At 41.1% G+C, this 24775-nt stretch overlaps 1 protein-coding gene across 4 annotated transcripts in view; it reads right to left on the bottom strand.

The window, feature by feature from the left end:
• Positions 1 to 24083, bottom strand: part of LOC106610019 (arfaptin-1) — a 45693-nt gene extending 21610 nt beyond the window's left edge. For 2 of the 4 annotated variants that reach the window (XM_014209120.3, XM_014209119.3), the window contains exons 1-4: positions 23906 to 24058; positions 20308 to 20744; positions 15396 to 15494; positions 4953 to 5052 (exon numbers count right to left, since the gene is read on the bottom strand). In XM_014209120.3, the coding sequence (XP_014064595.1) occupies positions 4953 to 5052; positions 15396 to 15494; positions 20308 to 20742 (634 nt within the window). In that variant the 5' untranslated portion in view covers positions 20743 to 20744; positions 23906 to 24058. Of the gene's footprint in view, positions 1 to 4952; positions 5053 to 15395; positions 15495 to 20307; positions 20745 to 23905 lie in introns of all 4 variants that reach the window. The other 2 variants (XM_014209121.3, XM_045722641.2) reach the window with 2 other exon arrangements.
• Positions 24084 to 24775: the final 692 nt, after the last annotated feature.

Consider the following 24775-nt stretch of genomic DNA (forward strand, 5'->3'; position numbering starts at 1 on the left):
TGCGGGGGCCTCCCGAGTGGTGCAGCGGTCTAAGGCACTGCTTGAGGCGTCACTACATACCCGGGTTCAATCCCAGGCTGTGTCACAGCTGGCCGTGACTGGAAGACCCATGAAACGGCGCACTATTGGCCCAGTGTCGTCTATAGCCTACTCTACGCCACTACGCACTCAACCATGAATTGAAGTATTTTTTGCGAACACTGATTGAGATATTAGCCTAATTCACGACTACCCAATCTACTCATCACATTAGGAATAGTAGGCTTAGTAGTAGTCTGCAAATGCGATGATGCAAGGAATACTTTATTATAAAGGTGCAATTTTAAAAATGGTGAAAATCTTGTCTGTCTGGTGCCCACCTAACTAAAGGATAACTACACAAAACATAACACAAAAACCTGACCTCAAATTGTCCCCTAATGTGGTTTAAGCATTGATGTGTACTTAGAACATCCATAAAATGTATGTAGGTTCAGAACTTTTGTGAAACAGCACAGTTGAAAAAATATATGGCAAATAGAAATCAAAACTGGATGGTTTTCAGATAGATGGGAGGGGTTGAGGGGAGCTGAAAGATGGGAATAAAACCAAAAAAGATAATTATTGTAAAATATACTGTGTACTTAAAATGTATATAGTATAAGCTGGAAGTAGAAGCCTAAATGTTGTTGTCCATTAGTTTACTCCAATTAGGAGAGGGGTGGTAGTGTTAGGGAAAACTAAATACTAAGGGGAAAGAAAATACATATCATACGTACAAAAGTTTGGGGTCACTCCTTGTTTTTGAAAGAAAAATGTATACATTTTTGGTCCATTCAAATATAAAATTGATCAGAAATACAGTGTAGACATTGCAAATTACGATTTAATGGAATATCTACATAGGCGTACAGAGGCCCATTATCAGCAACCATCACTCCTGTATTCCAATGGCAAATTGTGTTAGCTAATCCAAGTTTATCATTTTAAAAGGCTAATTGATTATTAGAAAACCCTTTTGCAATTATGTTAGCACAGCTGAAAACTGTTGTCCTGATTAAAGAAGCAATAAAAAAAAAAAAATTGCCTTCTTTAGACTAGTTGAGTATCTGGAGCATCAGCATTTGTGCGTTAGATTACAGGCTCAAAATGGCCAGAACAAAGACCTTTCTTCTGAAACTCGTCAGTCTATTCTTGTTCTGAGAAATGAAGTCTATTCCATGAGAGAAATTGCCAAGAAACTGGAGATATCGTACAACGCTGTGTACTACTCCGTTCACAGAACAGCGCAAACTGGCTCTAACCAGAATAGAAAGAGGAGTGGGAGGACCCGGTGCACAACTGAGCAAGAGGACAAGTACATTTGTGGCTAGTTTGAGAAACAGACGCCTCACAAGTCCTCAACTGGCAGCTTCATTAAATAGTACCCGCAAATCAACAGTCTCAACGTCAACAGTGAAGAGGCGACTCGGGGATGCTGGCCTTCTAGGCAGAGTTCCTCTGTCCAGTGTGTGCCTATCTTCTTTTTATTGGCCAGTCTGAGATATAGCTTTTTCCTTGCAACTCTGCCTAGAAGGCCAGCATCCCGGAGTCGCCTCTTCACTGTTGACGTTGAGACTGGTGTTTTGCGGCTACTATCTAATTGGTCTTTTAAAATGATAAACTTGGATTAGCTAACACAACGTGCCATTGGAACACAGAAGTGATGGTTGCTGATAAAGGGCCTCTGTAGATATTCCATAAAAAAGAAAAGAAAAAAAAAGAAAAAAGAAAAGCCGTTTCCAGCTACAAATTAATAAAAAATAAAATATGTTTATACATACATACACACTTGAAGTCAGAGGTTTACATACACCTTAGCCAAATACATTAAATCTCAGTTTTTCACAATTCGTGACATTTAATCCTAGTCAAAAATTCCCTGTCATAGGTCAGTTAGGATCACCACTTTATTTTAAGAATGTGAAATGTCAGAATAATAGTAGAGAATGATTTATTTCAGCTTTTATTTCTTTCATCACATTCCCAGTGGGTCAGAAGTTTACATACACTCAATTAGTATTTGGTAGCATTGCCTTTAAACATTTTTTTTACTTGGGTCAAACGTTTCATGTAGCCTTCCACAAGCTTCCAACAATAAGTTGGGTGAATTTTGGCCCATTCCTCCTGACAGAGCTGGTGTAACAGAGTCAGGTTTGTAGGCCTCCTTGCTCGCACACGCTTTTTTCAGTTCTGCCCACAAATGTTCTATAGGATTGAGGTCAGGGCTTTGTGATGGCCACTTCAATACCTTGACTTTGTTGTCCTTAACCTGTTGGGGGTAGGGGGCAGTATTGACACGGCCGGATAAAAAAACGTACCCGATTTAATCTGGTTACTACTCCTGCCCAGTAACTAGAATATGCATATAATTATTGGCTTTGGATAGAAAACACCCCAAAGTTTCTAAAACTGTTTGAATGGTGTCTGTGAGTATAACAGAACTCATTTGGCAGGCAAAAACCTGAGAAGATTCCTTACAGGAAGTGCCCTCTCTGACAAGATCTTGTTCTTCTTGTCTCTGTTTATTGAAGACTGAGGATCTTTGCTGTAACGTGACACTTCCTACGGCTCCCATAGGCTCTCAGAGCCCGGGAAAAAGCTGAATGATATCGAGGCAGCCCCAGGCTGAAACACATTTGCGCGTTTGGCAAGTGGCCGATCAGAGGACAATGGGCTTAGGCACGTGCACGAGTTGACCGCGTGCTTTATTTTCTTTCGTCTTTTTACCTAAACGCAGATTCCCGGTCGGAATATTATCGCTTTTTTACGAGAAAAATGGCATAAAAATTTATTTTAAACAGCGGTTGACATGCTTCGAAGTACGGTAATGGAATATTTCGATTTTTTTTGTCACGAAATGCGCCATGCTCATCACCCTTATTTACCCTTTCGGATAGTGTCTTGAACGCACGAACAAAACGCCGCTATTTGGATGTAACTATGGATTATTTGGGACCAAACCAACATTTGTTATTGAAGTAGAAGTCCTGGGAGTGCATTCTGACGAAGAACACCAAAGGTAATAACATTTTTCTTATAGTAAATCTGACTTTGGTGAGTGCTAAACTTGCTGGGTGTCTAAATAGCTAGCCCTGTGATGCCAGGCTATCTACTGAGAATATTGCAAAATGTGCTTTCACCGAAAAGCTATTTTAAAATCGGACATATCGAGTGCATAGAGGAGTTCTGTATCTATAATTCTTAAAATAATTGTTATGCTTTTTGTGAATGTTTATCGTGAGTAATTTAGTAAATTTTTTGTAAATTCACCAGAAGTTTGCTGGGGGTATGCTAGTTCTGAACGTCACATGCTAATGTAAAAAGCTGGTTTTTGATATAAATATGAACTTGATTGAACAAAACATGCATGTATTGTATAACATAATGTCCTAGGTGTGTCATCTGATGAAGATCAAAGGTTAGTGCTGCATTTAGCTGTCTTCTGGGTTTTTGTGACATTATATGCTAGCTTGAAAAATGGGTGTCTGATTATTTCTGGCTGGGTACTCTGCTGACATAATCTAATGTTTTGCTTTCGTTGTAAAGCCTTTTTGAAATCGGACAGTGTGGTTAGATTAACGAGAGTCTTGTCTTTAAAATGGTGTAAAATAGTCATATGTTTGAGAAATTGAAGTAATAGCATTTCTAAGGTATTTGAATAACGCGCCACATGATTCCACTGGCTGTTACGTAGGTGGGACGATTTCGTCCCGCCGGCTCTAGAGAGGTTAAGCCATTTTGCCAGAACTTTGGAAGTATGCTTGGGGGTCATTGTACATTTGGAAGACCCATTTGCGACCAAGCTTTAACATCCTGACTGATGTCTTGAGATGTTGCTTCAATATATGCACGTCATTTTCTATCCTCATGATGCCATCTATTTTGTAAAGTGCACCAGTCCCTCCTGCAGCAAAGCAGCGCAACAACATGATGCTGCCACCCCTGTGCTTCACGGTTGGGATGGTGTTCTTCGGCTTGCAAGCCTCCCCCTTTTTCCTCCAAACATAATGATGGTCATTATGGCCAAACAGTTCTATTTTTGTTTCATCAGACCAGAGGACATTTCTCCAAAAAGTACGATCTTTGTCCACATGTGCAGTTGCAAACCGTAGTCTGGCTTTTTTATGGTGGTTTTGGAGCAGTGGCTTCTTCCTTGCCGAGCGGCCTTTCAGGTTATGTCGATATAGGACTCGTTTTACTGGGGATATAGATACTTTTGTACCCGTTTCCTCCAGCATCTTCACAAGGTCCTTTGCTGTTGTTCTGGGATTGATTTGCACTGGGATTGATTTGCACTTTTCGCACCAAAGTATGTTCATCTCTAGGAAACAGAATGCGTCTCCTTCCTGAGCGGTATGATGGCTGCGTGGTCCCATGGTGTTTATACTTGCATACTAATTGTTTGTATAGACGAACATGGTACCTTCAGGCATTTGGAAACTGCTCCCAAGGGTGAACCAGACTTGTGGACGTCTACCCTTTTTTTTCCTGAGGTCTTGGCTGATTTCTTTTGATTTTCCCATGTCATGCAAAGAGGCACTGGGTTTGAAGGTAGGCCTTGAAATACATCCCCAGGTACACCTCCAATTGACTCAAATTATGACAATTACCCTATCAGAAGCTTTTAAAGCCATGACATCATTTTCTGGAATTTTCCAAGCTGTTTAAAGGAACAGTGTATGTAAACTTCCCACTTCAACTGTATATATTTATGGGATTGGAAATGATGCAGACAATTACACTGATGGAAGCCACAATCTGCAATATTAAAGCTGATCTACCTCCCCCCAAAAAATAACAAACATTTAAAGAAAGTGTACTAGGTACTCTGGTTACAGTAGAAAAGGAAAAACCCTGCACTCATTGGATACAGTCTTTACATTCAATTTGCTGCTGCTGCACGCCATTTCTTGATAGTCTGGTTACTGTACCTTTGTATGGTCCTGATTCAATGATGCCCTCTGTCATCGAGGCAAAGTTGCCGGAGCTGATGTGGCTTTCTGACAGGTTCAGGTCACCGTAAGAAGGGTCCTAAAGTCAAGGAGGAAAAATGCATCGGTCAGAGGATAGGGGTTCACATTGAATAATACCCCAGTGGTGTAAAGTACTTAAGTAAAAATATTTGAAAGTACGAAAGTCGTTTTTTTATAATTATTGAACTTTTACTTCACTACAGTCCTAAAGAAAATTCAGTACTTTTTACTCCATATATTTTTCCCTGACACCCAAAAGTATTCGTTACATTTTGAATGCTAGCAGGACAGAAAATGGTCCAATTCGCACATTTATCAAGAGAACATCCCTGGTCATCCCTACTCACTCAACACAAATGCTTTGTTTGTAAATTATGTCTGAATGTTAGTGTGACCCTGTCTATGCCAAAATAAAATAAATTGTGCTGTCTAGTTTGCTTAACATAAGGAATTTTAAATTATTCACTTTTACTTTTGATATTTAAGTATATTTAAAAACGAATACTTTTACTCAAGTAGTATTTTACTGAGGCATTTTATATTAAAAGGTATCTTTACTTTTACTCAAGTATGAAAATCAAATACTTTTTCCACCACAGGAATACGCTCATGAGTTTGACGCATTCTCACGGTTTACAGAAACTACATGCATGTTTTGTTCAATCAAGTTCATATTTATATCAAAAACCAGCTTTTTACATTAGCATGTGACTAGCATGTGACTAGCATTCCCACCGAACACTGCCGGTGAATTTACTAAATTTCTCACGATAAACGTTCACAAAAAGCATAACAATTATTTTAAGAATTATAGATCCAGAACTCCTCTATGCACTCGATATGTCCGATTTTAAAATAGCTTTTCGGTGAAAGCACATTTTGCAATATTCTCAGTAGATAGCCCGGCATCACAGGGCTAGCTATTTAGACACCCAGCAAGTTTAGCACTCATCAAAGTCAGATTTACTATAAGAAAAATGTTATTACCTTTGCTGTCTTCGTCAGAATGCACTCCCAGGACTTCTACTTCAATAACAAATGTTGGTTTGGTCCAAAATAATCCATCGTTATATCCAAACAGCGGCGTTTTGTTCGTGCGTTCAAGACACTATCCGAAAGGGTAAATAAGGGTGACGAGCATGGCGCAATTCGTGACAAAAAAAAAAAAAAAAAATCGAAATATTCCATTACCGTACTTCGAAGCATGTCAACCGCTGTTTAAAATACATTTTTATGCCATTTTTCTCATTAAAAAAAGCGATAATATTCCGACCGGGAATCTGCGTTTAGGTAAACAGACGAAAGAAAATAAAGCATTCGGTCGACTCGGGCACGCGCCTAAGCCCATAGTACTCTGATCGGCCACTTGCCAAAAGCGATAATGTGTTTCAGCCAGAGCCTGCCTCGATATCGTTCAGCTTTTTCCCCGGGCTCTGAGAGCCTATGGGAGCCGTAGGAAGTGTCACGTTATTGCAAAGATCCTCAGTCTTCAATAAAAAGAGCCAAGATGAAACACAATTTGTCAGACAGTCCACTTCCTGCATGGAATCTTCTCAGGTTTTGGCCTGCCATATGAGTTCTGTTATACTCACAGACACCATTCAAACAGTTTTAGAAACTTTAGGGTGTTTTCTATACAAAGCCAATAATTATATGCATATTCTAGTTACTGGGCAGGAGTAGTAACCAGATTAAATCGGGTACGTTTTTTATCCGGCCGTGTCAATATTGCCCCCTAGCCCTAACAGGTTAAAGTACATTTTGGACCACCCACCAGTAGCTAAACAGCAGCAACAATACCACATGGACAAGAATAGGCCTATGGTTTGATCTATTACATATGTAGGATTACGTGTACCGGTTAGGCTCGGGTGGTATACCGTATACTCGGGTATTTTGAAATGGCCACAGGATGGTTTTTCCAATACATTTTAATATTTGTAGCTACTTTAAGTAAATACCTGCAGTCAACTTGTGCAATACGTTAGATGACGCAGATCGCATTCTTCATTTCACCCGTCACATTATTTTACATAGCTTACCATAGCTCCCCAGAACAGTTGAGCCAGTCACGTGTTTGTTTGTAAATAGCACAACGGGAGAAAGCAGAAGGTGAGTCCAGCTTTGTATTGTCAGGGGTTGCGTTTGATATTGAAAGTCAACTTGCATTTGCCTCATTCAGCGCGATCCATCTCCTTCACATCAAGTTGATCAGGCTGTAGATTGTGGCATGTGGAATGTTGTCCCACTCCTCTTCAATGACTTTGCAAAGTTGCTGGATATTGGCGGGAACTGGAAAATGCTGTCGTACACATCAATCCAGAGCATCCCAAACATGCTCAAATCGGTGACATGTCAAGTGAGTACAAAAGGCCATGGAATAAGACATTTTCAGCTTCCAGGGATTGTGTTCAGATACCTACAACATTATCATGCTGAAACATGAGGTGATGGTGGCGGATGAATGGCACGAAAACGGGCCGCAGCATCTCGTCATGGTATCTCTGTGCATTCAAATTGCCATCGATAAAATGCAATTGTGTTTGTGATCCGTAGCATGATGTCATCTGGCCAGTATAGTTGAAACCGGGATTTATCTGTGGAGAGCACACTTTTCCGGTGTGCATCAAAGGTGAGCATTTGCCCACTGAAGTCGGTTACAACACCGAACTGCAGTCAGGTCAAAACCCTGGTGAGGACGATGAGGGTCTGCGGTTGTGAGGCCATTTGAACATACTGCCACATTCTCAAAAATGACATTGGAGGTGGCTTATAGTAGAGAAATTAACATTCAATTTTCTGGCAAAAGCTTTGGTGGACATTCCTGCAGTCAGCAAGCCAATTGCACACTCCCTCAATTTGAGACATCTGTGTGACAAAACTGCACATTTTAGAGTGGCCTTATTGTCCCCAGCACAAGGTGCACATATGTAATGATCATGCCATTTAATCAGCTTCTTGATATGCCACACCTGTCAGGTGGATGGAATATCTTGGCAAAGGAGAAATTCTCACTAAAAGGGATGTAAACAAACAAAAATTGAGCAGCCTTTTGTGCGTACATTTTTTTTCAGGGACATTCGATTTCATTTCATGAAACATTGGACAAACACTTTACATGATGTGTTTATATATTTGTTCAGTCGAACACATTCGGCAGAAAATAGCTGCAGTTTCATCAGATGACAACAGAAGTGCAACGCTATTAGGCTGGCAGCCACACAAGTAAATTAGCACATTTTTTGCAAAAACAATGCATGGCCATCATATTTCTAATGTTGATCATGAAAAGAATGTAGCCAGCTACATTTCCTAATGTTTCGGTTAAAGTTAATCTTGAATTTTACTGGAGAAAAGTAGGTTAGCTACACAAAGAACAGTACCGAAGAAAAGCGCTGTCTGCTTATAGAATGCCCATTTGTGAATTCGCATCTGAGTGGAGAAGTGCAACTGAAGCACAAAATGAACGTGTTTACAAAACGCAGCAAGACATGCATTTGATCTTTTTTTACGTAAATCAAGAATTCTGCATTAACTAGTAAGTTAAACTTTAGGGGTTGCGTTATCTCAGTAAGTTACTGAATTATGGGGCATCATATTGTGCAATGTTTGAGAAGTCAAAAGCCCTTTGGATGAGTTCTGTACAGCTACCACTGCCATCTTTTGATATCCTTGTGTTTTTTCTACTCTGTTCTCAGCTGGACTGCTCCTCCCCCATATTCTCGGAGCAGAGCAGGCAGGCCCTTTTCCCTAGTGACTCCAGACTCCACACAGACACAGTGTGTATACATGCTGCTTTAAAACCAGTACTGTTATTCCTTCAGACAAAAATGCATCAAAACTTTGTTCCTTTGCACAATGTTTCTCATTCACACGCACTTGTAAATGTCCAAACTCACAGTATATAGGTAGGAGCTACTGAATGGTATGCATAACTTTATGCAATACCCTTGTTAAAACCAAGTATAGAGTTTATACATGTTATAATTAATTGGTATATATATATATATATATTTTTTTTTTATCTAACCCTAATTTCTCCTGAATTGTAATGTCGTTAATGCATTTCTTTGGAATAAATATTTATTTAATGTACAAGTGAATAGGTTGGTTTACTTTTAAGTAAAAGTTTTTCCCAATAAGGTAGCTTGTTAAGCTGAGGCCAATGGGAGACTTGACCTGGTTAACAGGAGGCCTGGGGAAAAAAAGAGACATTGAAAAAAAGATGGAGACATTGTGTCGGTGAAGAAAAACTATAAAAATAGAACAAAACCCAAACCTACCGGGGTTTGAAGGGAAATACTGATTTTATTCTTTAAGAGTTATTATTTTGTTAAGAAAGACTTAGAGACTGAAGCTACCGTTTCATTGTGGAGATATTTGACAGCCTAGAAGTTAGTATCGTGCGAGACCTGCATTCATTCAAACAGCCCTTCGCTGTGCTTCAAACATTGCGCCGTTTACGACTTCAACCTGGGTGGGTATAATTTGTGGAACCTTCCAACAGGAATCTATTCCAAAAACTTTGTAAATAACAAGGTTTCCAAAAAACAACGCGTACAACGTTGTATAGCGGCAGAATAAGATACTGGGTAGGGAGTGGTCTATTTCATTGCGTTTTTCACTAATCATGTTTATTCCGAAAAATGTCTGTCCTCACATGTCTGTTTGCCTATGGACAAACATTAAGAATAAGCTACGTGGTGAGTTGATGCCTATTCGGCAGCTAGTTAGCTAGATTTGTATGCGTTGCTACTTTGTATGCGTTGTTGGTTGGCAACATTTTACTTTACGTTTTTTGGAACAGATTCCTGTTGGAACGTTCCACAAATTATACCCACCCCTTCAAGCCTATCAACTCCCAAGATTAGGCTGGTGTAACCGATGTGAAATGGCTAGCTATTTAGCCGGGTGCACGCTAATAGCGTTTCAAACGTCACTCGCTCAGACTTGGAGTAGTTGTTTCCCTTCCTCTGCATGGGTAACGCTGCTTCGAGGGTGGCTGTTGTCGATGTGTTCCTGGTTTGAGCGAGGAGAGGGACGGAAGCTATACTGTTACACTGGCAATACTAAAGTGCTTATAAGAACATCCAATAGTCAAAGGTATATGAAATACAAATCGTAGAGAGAGAAATAGTCCTATAATTCCTATAATAACTACAACCTAAAACTTCTTACCTGGGAATATTGAAGACTCATGTTAAAAGGAACCACCAGCTTTCATATGTTCCCATGTTCTGAGCAAGGCGCTTAAACGTTAGCTTTCTTACATGGCACATATTGCACTTTTACTTTCTTCTTCAACACTTTGTATTGCATTATTTAAACCAAATTGAACATGTTTCATTATTTATTTGAGGCTAAATTGATTTTATTGATGTATTATATTAAGTTAAAATAAGTGTTCATTCAGTATTGTTGTAATTGTCATTATTACAAAAATAAATTAAAAAATAAAAGTACACAAAAAATAAAATGTATATATTAAAATAATAATCGGCCGATTAATCGGTATTGGCTTTTTGGGTCCTCCAATAAACGGTATCGGTATTGAAAAATCATAATCGGTCGACCTCTACAATGCAGGAAAAACTCCCTAGAAAGGCTGGAAACTAGGAAGAAACCAGGCTCTGAGGGGTGGCCAGTCCTCTTCTGGCTGTGCCGGGAGGAGATTATAACAAAAATCTAATCGGACCCTAGCCAGTCAATACGATCCTCTCGGGTATATCCTGCCATACACAACCTGGGCCAAAGTCTTAGTCCAGGACCTGTGGCAAACCAAGAGGGACTGGAATGAACCGAGCCACCCAGCTGACCAAGTGGAACGATGGATCTGTTGGGAAACAGAGTTGTCGGAGCTCTCTAAAGGCCAGATGTGAAGGTGTTATGTGCCACCCTGTGCTGACCAACTGGGATCAAGCTTGGAACTGCATGTCTTCTGTGACGCATCAGAGCGTGCTTATGGGGCAGTTTCCTATCACCGAGTGGAGGATAAGGCAGGCCACACCCATGTCTCCTTTGTCATGGTTAGGTCCAGGGTCGCACCCAAGAAGCACTTGTCAATGCCTAGGCTGGAACTCAGCACTGCACTTTCCGGAGCCCAGCTGGCCTCCACCTTGCAAGCCGAGCTCACCTTGCCAATCCAAAGGGTCATCTACTGGAGTGATTCGACCACTGTACTGACCTGGCTCAAGACGGAGTCCTGCAGGTATAAGGTGTTCGTCGGAACTCGCATTGCGGAAATCCAAGACCTAACAGAAGTCAATGACGGGAGGTATGTTGACAGTGTAAACAATTCTGCTGATGACATCACTTGTGATAAAACCCTTAAGGAACTGGCTGGAGCTTGGGACCACCATTCTTGTCCCAACCAGAGAACGAGTGGCCGACAGCCCCCAGGCCTGTGGTCCCTCCGCAACCAACTGAAGCTCATGAGTTTAGGAAGTCCGCCCAATGCTACAGCATCTCTACGGAGCCAACAGCACTCCCTGACCCAGCAAAATCCCAAACACTGCAGGATGTGATAGCCGCCACAAACCAGATCTCAGATGGTGTGGCATCCATACCCACCTCCCTTGCTGCATAGACACTACTCCTACAGTATGCACAAGCAGTCAGCTTCCCTGAGGAGCTAAAAGCTCTGAAAGCTGGTAGGGAAGTGGCGAATGACAGCCGTCTTCTCTCTTGCCCCAGAGTACGACCAAATCTTCAGAGTGATCAGCCAAGCACAAGTCCTGGATCCCAATGATATCCACTTGCAGGTGCCTTGGTGGAAGAGTAGGGTAACATCTCACAGCAAGAACAGGCAAATTGTATGCATGTGTGTATAATCGATTACTAGAGAGTTGATAAAGTAATACTGGGAATATAATGAGACGCAAATTAAACAACCCATACGTAGACGTACGTAGGTTTTGGGCTGGTCCCTGTAATGGATCATTTGATATAGATGAGGTTTAAGCGTTATTAAACTGTCTACAAAGTCTGGGCCATTGTCTCAGCAACTGATTGGAGTGTGTCCACTTTTGGTTAACTTTCCCTAACGATTTAACTATAACACACTTACTGGATTTTCTCTGTCCGGGTACTACATTTGAAATAAAACAGCCCTTAAGGCCTGAATATTTGTTTTTTTTCTTCCCAGTATGAGAGGAGTTGCTATATTTATTGAATAAACCTTTTTCCATGAAGTTAGAGCGAATTAAGATGGAATCTCAACGTAACTTATAACGTCGTACAAAGACGAGGGTATCCATCATACTAATTATCATTGCAGGATTAATGTGAGGTAGTAAAGTAATTGAAATATGTTGCATGAGAAAACAATCTGGTTATATTAAAAAGGGGACATAGTAACTAATACTGAAAAGGGGACGTACGTAAATGGCCCCCCCCAAAAAAAAACTTGGTCAGTGTGGTGTGTGTAACCTTTATTTTCAATGCCGGCCAAACCCAGACGACGCTGGGCCAATTGAGTGCCGCCCTATGGGATTCCCAATCACGGTCAGATGTGATACAGCCTGGTTTCGAACCAGGGACTGTAGTGACGCCTCTTGCACTGAGATGCAGTGCCTTAGACCGCTGCGTCCATGTGTTAACTATTTAACTGTACTAGAATGCTTAAAAAGGAGGCAAAAATGTTAAATATCGTTATCGGTATCGTTTTTTTTGGGGCAGGGAAAATATCGGATATCGGCCAAAAATGTCATATCGGTGCATCACAACTGGCAACCAATTTATCCTCCTCAGAGAGTGGAGGAGAATACCTGCTGCCTGATCCTATTGATTAAACCTACAATCATGTAGCTACAGTGGCAAGCTATATGAAATGCAATCCTTTATTGAATAATTGTATGGCACTGGGAATAGGGTTAGACTATCTTTGACAAATAGGCCTAGACTATCATTGTTGGGGAGAATTTGGTAACGCTTTACTTGACACCCAGTGTCATGGTCATAACCATGTCATATGTCATGACAGCTGATATTATGACAAGTTATACGGTCATGACCCCTATATTTAGTGTTGTGACATATATTGCGTTATTTTATGGCTGGTTTTGACACCTACATAAGTGTCAAACCCCACATTTATTCAAATTATATATTTTTTCAGCCAAGAAGTTTCCTTGGTTTGAAAGTTTGTATCTTAAATCCTTTGTTGTTGTTGTTGTTGTTGTTGTTGTTGTTGTTGTTGTTGTTGTAGTAATGAGCTCTTTAGGGTCATGTTTTTTCATCATTTTTTAAATAACTTAGTGAAAATATACTTTATGACACCGTCATGAAGCATTATGACAATCCTGTGTCACTTTACTTGGACTAAGAAAATACCCTAACAATGTCAAGAAGCATTATGACCATCAATCATATAAGCCTGTCACATACATGTCTTTAAATCCGTCATTAGTCAAAGAGAGGGCGTCTTGTCCTGCTCCTGAAATCTGCTCTTGCATTCAGCCCAGTCATCAGCAACAGCGCATTGGGGTAGGTGCATGTCTGACATCAATGTGTGCGCAATAACATTGATCATTTTATAACATAAACATACAGTAATGGCCAAAAGTTTTGAGAATGACACAAATATTAATGTCCACAAAGTTGGCTGCTTCAGTGTCTTTAGATATTTTTGTCAGATGTTACTATGGAATACTGAAGTATAATTACAAGCATTTCATAAGTGTCAAAGGCTTTTATTAACAATTACATGAAGTTGATGCAAAGAGTCAATATTTGCAGTGTTGACCCTTCTTTTTCAAGACCTCTGCAATCCGCCCTGGCATGCTGTCAATTAACTTCTGGGCCACATCTTGACTGATGGCAGCCCATTCATGCATAATCAATGCTTGGAGTTTGTCAGTATTTGTGGGTTTTTGTTTGTCCACCCGCCTCTTGAGGATTTACCACAAGTTCTCAATGGGATTAAGGTCTGGGGAGATTCCTGGCCATGGACCTAAAATATCGATGTTTTGTTCCCCGAGCCACTTAGTTATCACTTTTGCCTTATGGCAAGGTGCTCCATCATGCTGGAAAAGGCATTGTTCGTCACCAAACTGTTCCGGGATGGTTGAGAGAAGTTGCTCTCGGAGGATGTGTTGGTACCATTCTTTTTTCATGGCTGTGTTTAGGCAAAATTGTGAATGAGCCCACGCCCTTGGCTGAGAAGCAACCCCACACATGAATGGTCTCAGGATGCTTTACTGTTGGCATGACACAGGACTGATGGTAGCGCTCACCTTGTCTTCTCCGGACAAGCTTTTTTCCGGATGCCACAAACAATCGGAAAGGGGATTCATCAGAGAAAATTACTTTACCCCGGTCCTCAGCAGTCCAATCCCTGTACCTTTTGCAGAATATCAGTCTGTCCCTGATGTTTTTCTTGGAGAGGAGTGGCTTCTTTGCTGCCCTTCTTGACACCAGGCCATCCTCCAAAGTCTTCGCCTCACTGTGCATGCAGACGCACTCACACCTGCCTGCTGCCATTCCTGAGCAAGCTCTGTACTGGTGGTGCCCGATCCCGCAGCTGAAATCAACTTTAGGAGATAGTCCAGCAAGCGCCAGGACCTTCTTGGGCGCCCTGAAGCCTTCTTCACAACATTTGAACCGCTCTCCTTGAAGTTCTTGATGATCCGATAAATGGTTGATTTAGGTGCAATCTTACTGGAAGCAATATCTTTGCCTGTGAAGCCCTTTTTGTGCAAAGCAATGATGACGGCACGCGTTTCCATGCAGGTAACCATGGTTGACAGAGGAACAATGATTCCAAGCACCACCCACCTTTTGAAGCTTCCAGTCTGTTATTTGAACTCAATCAGCATGACAGAGTGATCTCCAGCCTTGTCCTCGTTAACACTCACACCTGTGTTAACGAGAGAATCACTGACATGATGTCAGCTGGTCCTTTTGTGGCAGGGCTGAAATGCAGTGGAAATGTTTTTTGGGGGGGGATTCAGTTCATTTGCATGGCAAAGAGGTACTTTGCAATTAATTGCAATTCATCTGATCACTCTTCATAACATTCTGGAGTATATGCAAATTGCCAACATACAAAATGAGGCAGCAGACTGAAAATTAATATTTGTGTAATTCTCAAAACTTTTGGCCACGACTGTACTGTTGATACTTAGGCTGTATCAGGAAGTAAAATCAACTCCTTTTGTAAAGCTTGGCTGTAAGCTCTAGTAGCATTATGTATCCACTTGCCCAATCGAGCAGTGCATTGTCCCACTGGCTCTGATTGCAAAGCTGCTTAAGCATACCTATTATGTCGCAATAATGTGGTTCCCTTTCAAATAAAAAAACTCAAGTGCAAACTCAGTTTTGAGAAGCAGTGCGTGCATGTAATTATGTGTAGTGTAGTGAAGTGAGTGCAGTGCCAAAGGGGATGCTCTTTCCAGCCTTTACCCTGAACACATCCTCGTGGCTCTCCTCCAAGTCTCCATTGCTGGTGACCGATATCTCTGCCGCAGGGCTCCTGTGGACCTCCTCATCCATAGTGCTGTCCTGCAATCACAAACAGATATGGTAAGATAAACAGTGTTTCATACATTGCATGAGACTTAGCTCAATTTCCTCTTCCAAGTGTGCACGAGTGAAGCTGTAGGCCTATGCTTTTAACCTAAAGTTTGTCTAGAAGAGTAAGTAGAGGGCTCTCAACAGAATTTGATGACTATGGGCTGCCATCTTGTGGTCACTGCCACCAGAAGTGATGAACAATACTGCAGGATGTTCTCAATATATTAGGATGGTTTTTAAAACAGACTCAAGCTGAATTATTGCATAAAAGGAGATCAGTCAACCTTCAGAGAATAACACACGTTACCTCACATGCAAGCTCACCTGACCACTTCATAGAGCAAGAATAATAGGACAACTTCAAATGTTTTTTAGAGCACTGATAAGGATGGAGAGATGTGGTTTAGTGAGGAAGGGGGCCGAGGTCAGGTTAGGGGAGAAGGAACAGTTTATTATGGCCCACATCACTTAATTTCCTGCCTAGCAATAAAGATGTAATGTTTAGAGAGAAGGAGACTCCACCCAAATATATATATACTACCACTGGTGGAAATTGGTTTGTCTTATGCAGCTATATGACCCAGTGGGTGAATAAACTTGGTTTGAGCTTGATTAAACGTTTTTTTTTTTTTTTTTAACTCTGTTTATTTAGAACCTAACAACCAAATTAACAATTTCTAATCTACATAAATAGAACTGGAATCAACGCATTATCCTTCGGTTGTTCCAAAGATCCAACCATTCTCCATGGCAATGCTTTTACGTGGGCCTCTCCCAGGCCTCCCATAGTTATCAGGGCAAAAAAAATCCAACCATCTCCTTAGTCCTTTAGGATTAGATGCTGTGTTATGACTGAGTAACAGATTCTCAAATTGCCTCATTACCTCAGACAAAGCAGAACTATCTGGGTCAAGTAGAGTTATTGTACTGCTTCATATTTATAAAATAGGACTCCTCCATGGAACCTGGGCAAGGCAAATTCAACAGACACAAGGGTGAAGCCACTGTCAGTAAATATACAAAAAAAAATGTCCACATACCAGACCAAACAAAAGTTCCAGTTGTCAAAAGAGATAGGGCTAAATGTCTGGTATGATATTGTTAAGAAGAGAGTCAAAGGGCAACCCTTCAAGCCATTTAGATACTTCAGTCACATGTCGTCACCCATAGGGAGAATATGTAGGACTGTGAAAAGCAGCACATTCACACCTTTTCCCACAGAACCAAATTGACTGTCTGAGTCACCGTCTGAAAAGGATAAAAATACAGATGGGCGTACTTGCTAAAGCAGCAACACCAACCCTGTTCATGCAGCAGGAATTGTGTTGGTCAATTAAGCATGAATCTGTGTGTTTAAAGGCTTTGCTTAAAGCATGGGTCAAGGACAGCTACAATTATAAATAACTATTCATTGAAGCACTTCAAAGATTCATCAATTCCAAATTCTCTATAGGAAATAAAAAAAGTATTATTAGGCTATAAGGTAGAAAACCTTGTGACATTGTCATCATTGACCCATAAGGAATTACTGGAACGGTGGTTAATAATTGGCCTTTTGATGCCGGCTATAAATGTTAATGGCATAGGCAGCTGTATTACGTCAGTAAGTCAGGCTTTGACACATTGTCTTAAAACACTACCATAACTTCCTCTAGCAAGTTGGACACAGGAGAATGGTGTTCACACATCACACTTAAACAAAAGCCTGAATGACAAAAACTTTGCATTTTTAGGGCCAGGATACCAACTTGGCATAGCTACGGTGGAAGGCTAGCACTTTTATAGCACCCAGTCAGTATGAAGCTAACTCATAGCAGCTATATTATCTGCATTACTGAAACCAATGTGGTAGGAGGTTGGCACTTGGCATGGTCCTCTGCCATTGTCAAGGGTTTATTATTACTTGGAAATACCAAAGTCGAACATAAACTCCGCCCCTCAGTTGCCTTGGACTGTTGTCTAAATAATGCAGATAGCCGCCACTAGATAGCTAGCCAAGAAAGGCTAGCACCAGCGTAAATGCTTGTGTGAAGTGCAGGTAAGCTTAACTGCTCCATTCACAGACCATGCTAACGAGATCAAGCAGTGCTAATGCTAACATCAAAATGAGAGGATGAGCCAAGCCCTTAAGAAGATTTAAAATGGCATCACAGAATGAGCCAAAATCAACCGGCGAATGGGACAGGTCTGCTTCATTGGAACCAGATGAGATCAAGTTCATGAACCAAGAGTAGGCTATCTGGAGGCTACACATAAAATTTGTTGCTGCCTAAATATTACTATTATTTCGCACTCCACACAAATGGGAAAATACACTACAAACAAGCGCAAACACAGAGCACTGCTTTGTTTATGTGTGTGTCATTTGGTATGTGCATGAGTACATGAACCGCTTCAGAAGACAAAACCTAATAAAAACAAATAATTTTTTGGAAGCTCATCCGGGGAAGAAGTACGCCAGTATACTTTCTCCTTATTCCGTTGCATTAGGACAAAGCATAGGTCCTAATGCATTTCCAATAGTTCAATAGGATTCAGTGTATGAAGATATTCTCTGTCATTGGACTTGTTTTAAACATTGCCAAAAACCAGCTCCATAAGAAACAACGAGCTTCGTGAAATGATTTGGACTGCTTTGGCAGTGGAGTGTGCCAACGGTGCAGAGAGAAGCAGGTATCAGATAACACATAAGTGAATATTTAAAAAGGCCACAAGACGCCCACATGCAGGCAGAGACATCCACAGGTAGGCTTGTCTAACTGTTGAGGTAGGTAAGACAGACTCCCATCCATCTTGTCCTCCCAGAGTATGAGTTGTAACAAGCCAATATAGCTGTACTAATTTCTGAAGAACAAAGACTGGTTACAAGACACAGAAATGGTTCTAAGGTACTGAAAGGGTGAACATGGGGGCAAGGTTTGGCATATCAGAGAGACAGAGCTCAGGCCCCTGGAGTTCAGTAGCCTGGAAACTAGCTGACAAGTGGGGGAGGGAAGGATAACGACAGCAGCCTCCTGATCAGCTGAGCTGAGGGAGGAAACCAAGGCTCGCTTCTTAAAGTGCAGGGCAGAACGTAAGGCACCCGGGGCTTACTAGCGAGACGGGTAAAGTGATTGCATAATATGTGACTACTTCATGCAGCCCATTACAGAGATCGAGTGCATAAAAGATTTCTATCAAAAAAAAGAGGCAGTTATTATGAAACCACGACACTTCCGGAGGGCATCACCACCTGAAGCACACTCCATTATGATGCACAATTACTCATTTGACGTTGGCAACGACCCAAGTGAATCTGCATCGAACTAACAGCTTGGAGTGGTCGAACACAACAGCAGGGGATCTGACATTGACTGGGAACATCGAGGCAGCAGTCCAAATTACTCTGCCTACAGCAATTACCCAGCCATGTGACAGGCCTATTCAATTCAGGGTGCTGTATCCACACACACAGGAAACATTCTTATAGGCTGACCACACTGCTCGCGTCACGTGCGTGAGCATTGCAAAATAAATTTAGAAATCTTTGCTATTCAATTATTGCACCCACACTGCTCGCTCGCTCGATGAGAGGCTGTGTTGCCAAGGGCTAAAATAGAACTCCTTTCTATTAATGACGCAGATCGCGCTGCAAGTCCTGCCTCTGCGATCTCCTCATTGGTTATACCCACGTGGGTGATTGAAAGACGAACTGTGTTGCCGGTCGGTGTAGTAATAGTATGAAAGTTTAGATGCCAATCACCATATAAGTTCAAAGATGAAAAAGCATGGAAGGAGGAGATATGACTAGAAACGATTCGGTTGACCATTTTATGTGTGGATTAATTGTCAGACTAGAGGACATTTTGAATTTCAGGTAAAATAACAACAATGTTTATATCCCAGGACAAATTAGCTAGCAACAGCAAGCTAGCTAAATAGGACAAATTAGCTAGCAAGTGCAAGCTAACTAGCTAAATTGCCATAAAGGTTTAATGCTTTTCGACCTGTTCCCAAATGAATGTAATTGGTTCAGAGTTTGTTTTGATATTTTAACCTGCGTGTCGTCATCGTGTTTGGTGTAGGGGGACAAAATAAATGTATGCACGATGGCGTACGCGCGCAGCCGGTTTGGGTTCCGTGTTACAATTGCTGGGATCAGTCACACGTACAGGCCACACCATGGCTAGGATGGGACAATAGTGTCACTACTGCATAAAGGTGGCTGCTGGTATGCTGAGACTTGAAGGCAAACATAACATCACGGCATGTACCTGTAAACACAACTCAATTAAAGTTAATCAATTAAAATACAAACTTAATTAAACAATTGTATTGGTATTAGGCGGAGAATGCATGCAGGGGAATTCACAGGAGGCATAGGCCATCACCAGCATTTTCACTGGTGCTACCAGACACCACAGTACAACAACTAACCAGGAAGTATACCCCGTACAACTAAGATAGTTACGCAAAATTTAAACCAACAACACAAATGCACTATCCCATACACCTACTAGAGTTGCACTAAGCAGACAAATTTGAAAGGTAAGGGGAAGGCGCCAAACAAACAAAAAAGGGATCAACAATTAAAGGAAATTTAAAATCAATAATTATTGATTCAGAGCTTTAACTCGAGTTCATGTTGTATTTTGTTAAGAAGTGGTTCATAAGCTATATCAGCATTGGATATCATAAAAATAACGATATCCTGAACTATGGTGTAATGCTATCCACGTTTTTGTGACATATAGCAACATGAACCAGAGTGCTGGAATGAATGATTCCCAGAGCTGTTCTCTGCATTGAAGATAAAGGTCACCTTTGTATGAGTAGCTTCATTTTTCTTTTGTTCCTTTGGTGTATCATTATCAGTAGTCACTGTATGGCAATTTTCTTTTTTAGCACCGGCATTGTCAGAATGTGCATTGCCACTAGTGTTTGGATCATCATCATCATGCTCAGCATTCACACTGTTTTGCTTAATTTCATTGTCGCTCTGAACATTATCATTTTGAGCGCCATCGCTGTCTTCAGCATTATTGTTGTCATTTTGAACATCACTGTCGTTTTCTGCTCTGTCATCATGAGGCACTTCATCATTGTTCAGTACATAGTCAGTACAATCAAAGCTGTGAGCATCCTCCTTGCTCTCTCTTCGAAAGTCCTCAGTATTCTCAGCCTCCATAGATGAACCCATTTGCATGTCCTGGCCTGGAGCCTTCCTGGACTCAGCCTCAACACTGACTTTGGACATTCCTGAAAACAAACATAGGAGGGCATGAATAGGTCCCTGCCAGCCACCACATTTAATAACGTAGAGGGCATCGATCCAGGCAGCTGCATTGAAGGCCAACACCTCAAGATGCAAGATAACCGTCCTTTCAAGTTATTGATTTGCTGGGGGAAAGAATGTAGCCTAAACTCATGGCACGCTTGCTTGTCCGGTGATTCTGTTTTACTAAGACCTAACAAGGAGTAAATAAGTGTGATGATATTGCACAGGCTGACTATTGTTAAGAAGAAATACTAGGACTATTTTAAATGCAACTCCAAGAGTGGCATAAAGAACCTGGGCCACTATTCCAAAGAGACAAAAGTCAATGCACATTCTTGCATTCAATGGCAATTGACAAATTAGGTAAATAGCTTTGCTGCTGGATAGGCTAGTTCATCACCACACAATCATTGTTTGTGCAGGGATCTTGACCAATGTCTGCAGGGGCGATTCCAGGCAAAAGCGACATAAGTGGTCGCTTAGGCTGGGGCCCAGATTGATTTTGTTAGTCATTTTCACTCAGCTATCACAGCATGGCATAAGTCATTACAAAATGCGTATAATTGCAGGAAATTACCTTTAAAAATGCTAAAATGTCTTTCCACCCCATTGGAAAAAGTGGCAGAATTACAGAAAATAAGCTGTAGAGCTGCAAATGCAAAACTGGTTATAAAATTGCAATGTTCTCTCCACCGGACCCCATTGCAAAATGTGTAGAATTGCAGGTCACAAACTTTAAAACTAAAATGTCTCTTCAGTCAAGAGGAAGGCCACTAAAATGTTTTGAGGTGCGGGGCCCCTCAACCAAATCTAATTTAGGGCCCCCAAATGGCTAGAGCCAGCCCTGCATGTCTGGATATGGAGGGAGGAAGCATCCACTCTGACATTCAAGAAAACTTGAAGGACTAGAGGGTCTTGCTGATTCTCTTCTGTCACAACTTTATGACTTTTTATGACTGTTAAACAATCTCTCTTCCTGGTGGAGGAAACAAAGTCATTTTAACCTTAGGTGCACTTGTAGTATACAAAATATTAGGAACACCTGCTCTTTTCATGACTGACTGACAAGGTCAAAGCCATGATTCCTTATTGATTTCACTTGTTAAATCCACTTCAAATCAGTGTAGAAAAGGCGAGGAGACAGGTTAAAAAAGGACTTAAGACTTGAGACAATTGAGACAAGGATTGTGTATGTGTGCCATTCAGTGAGTGAATGGGCAAGACAAATTATTTAAGTGCCTCTAGAGGGTGTCAAGAACTGCAACGCGGCTGGGTTTTTCAGGCTCAACAGTTTCCCGTGTGTATCAGGAATGGTCCACCAGCCAAAAGACTTCCAGCCAACTTGTAGGAAGCATTGGAATCAACATGGGCCAGCTGCGGGAAACATTGGAGTCAACATTGGCAAGCATCCCTGTGGAACGCTTTCGAACACCTTGTAGAGTCCATGCCCCGACAGATTAAGGCTGTTCTGAGGGCAAAAGGGGGTCAACTCAATATTAGGTAGGTGTTCCAAAATGTTTTGTACACTCAGTGTATAGGCCTACTAATCTATGACTTTGACCATTCCTGCTTTGTAGGCAAACATAATTGTTCTCTCTGATCTCCTGGTAATACCACAAGACTGTGGCTCCAACTGTAAAACAGTGCTTCCTGTAGAGGACCAGTTTTTAGACCATATACACGTCATGGAAAACAGAGTAAAAAAAAAAAAAAAACAGATTTAAGGTGGAAAAAAATATGACCATTTAGACCTCTTAACAGAGAACATTATACTCTTCCTCAACATTTTACTCATAACATTGAAGTAATGTTTTACTTTAAAATGAGGGTGCTGATGAATCCTGTTAAGTGAAGGAAGCGATTGGCATGATGACATGAACCAAATGTATCCAAATGAGGGGATGAGGGAAACAGCTGGATATGTTGGATATCAATCAATCAAATGTATTTATAAAGCCCTTCTTACATCAGCTGATGTCACAAAGTGTTGTACAGAAACCCAGCCTAAAACCCCAAACAATGCAGGCGTAGAAGCACAGATATGGTTGTTATTTGGCTATTTTATCAACCAATTCAAGTGTGATCAGAATTGATGAATGTAAATTACATTTCATGTTTAACATTTTATTCCATAACAGGGGGCGTTGTTGACCTAAATGTCTGACTTTAGTGATATGTAGGCCTATATAGAGAATAATGAAAGCAACAGGGAAATTTCGTTTGGCATGGCCCGTTGCCCCGGGTGGGTGGAGGTTTTGGGGAATCTCCAATGGAGTGTCTAAAAACATACAAACAGGGACATGCAAAACCCGCCGGACTAAATGTCATAATGGATACGTAAACGGTAGGGAAATTTCAGTAGTTTGCTATCTTAAAAAAAAAAAAAAAAAAAAAAAAAAGAGTACATACTAATTAGTAGCCATCTATAACGTTCTAATTTATCGAATGAAAAAATCTATTGGCTAACTTTTAATTGATTGCGAGCTAAACCCTGAAAATGTGTCGGGCTTCGCTGCTACTGTAGCATCCCATTATAACAAAGCGACACTCACTTTGGATTTAAAATAGTAACTAACCGCTACCTAGCGAACGTTAAAATAGTTCTTAGTTAACTAGAAACATTAACGTAGCTGGCTAGATAGCAGGTACAGAAACAGTTGCCTGTTAGCTGTAACGTCACTGTTAACTATGAATGACAATGTCGACTCCGTCAGTCAGAAGAACGTAACTAACATGTTACTTAACGTTGGCGGTGCCACTTTCTGCATTTGTCCAGCTGAGTACAATCACCAAACGCGGAAACTAGCGGTGACACGAGAACTAACTTTTAGAACTAGTCACGGTACCTACCTAACGTTACTAGATTTCTACACACAAATGTCATTGGTAGTCCCATAGGACGGCGCACAGTTGTCCGGGTTAGGGGAGGGTTTGGCCGGGTAGGCCGTCATTGTAAAGAACAATTGTTCTTAACTGACTTGCCTAGTTAATTAAAGGTTAAATAAAATAAATAAAAAAGCTAGCTAAGTCACATGACACGGTCATAGACCGTCACTGCTAGCTAAGGCTAGTTAGCTAGCTTGACTGCTTGTTGTTGTGCTGAAAACTTAAATATGCAACTGATAATGGTCAGAAAATGTACCTGCAGCTTTTGTCCGGACCTTTATCTCTGTGTTTCTTGGTGCAAAAGGCTCCACTCCCGGGATTTGTGAAGAAAATACAGCTAGCTTACTACTCACTGAATAAAATGTAATTCAGCGCCCATTGGGTCCCTGGTGCCCCTGGCTTGTGTGAAGCTACCCATAATAAGGACGTCTGTGGAATTTGCGGTTCGCATTCAAAATAAAAGTTCCCCACTGAAACTGATCCAAACGGATACAAATAGTGGAATATTACGAGATCATGCTAAACAAGGTTGGAATACATAATTAATTTGACAAACAGTAAACAAAAAAACAACAGTTCAAATAGCACTGTGTATGTATTAGACTGCATACTTGCATTGGGGCATGCATTCACTGAGAGTATAAAACATTAGGAACGCCTTCCTAATATTTAGTTCCATCCCCTTTCGCTCTCAGAACAGCTTCAATTCACCAGGCATGGACTCTACAACGTGTCAAAAGTGTTCCATAGGGTTGCTGGCCCATGTTGATTCCAATGCTTCCCACAGTTGTGTCAAGTTGTCCTTTTGGTGGTTGACCATTCTTGATACACACAGGAAACTGTTGAGCGTGAAAAACCTAGCAGCATTGCAGTTTTTGACACACTCAAGCTGGTGCACCTGGCACCTACTACCATACCCCTTTCAAAGGCACTTAAATATTTGGTCTTTCCCATTCACCCCTCTGAATGGCACACATACACAATCCATGTTTCAATTGTTATCCAATACACACAATTGAATGACTGGTGAGGTGATTTCCCACAGTCAAAGTCCTGCAATAAGAGCGATGACGAGTATATTTGTGTAAATTCTTTGGAAATTTAATCTGTGGGTGTCACTGTGTAG

The sequence above is a fragment of the Salmo salar genome, chromosome 08, assembly GCF_965601325.2.
Source record: "Salmo salar chromosome 08, fSalSal1, whole genome shotgun sequence".
In the NCBI taxonomy this organism is placed as follows: Eukaryota; Metazoa; Chordata; class Actinopteri; order Salmoniformes; family Salmonidae; genus Salmo; species Salmo salar.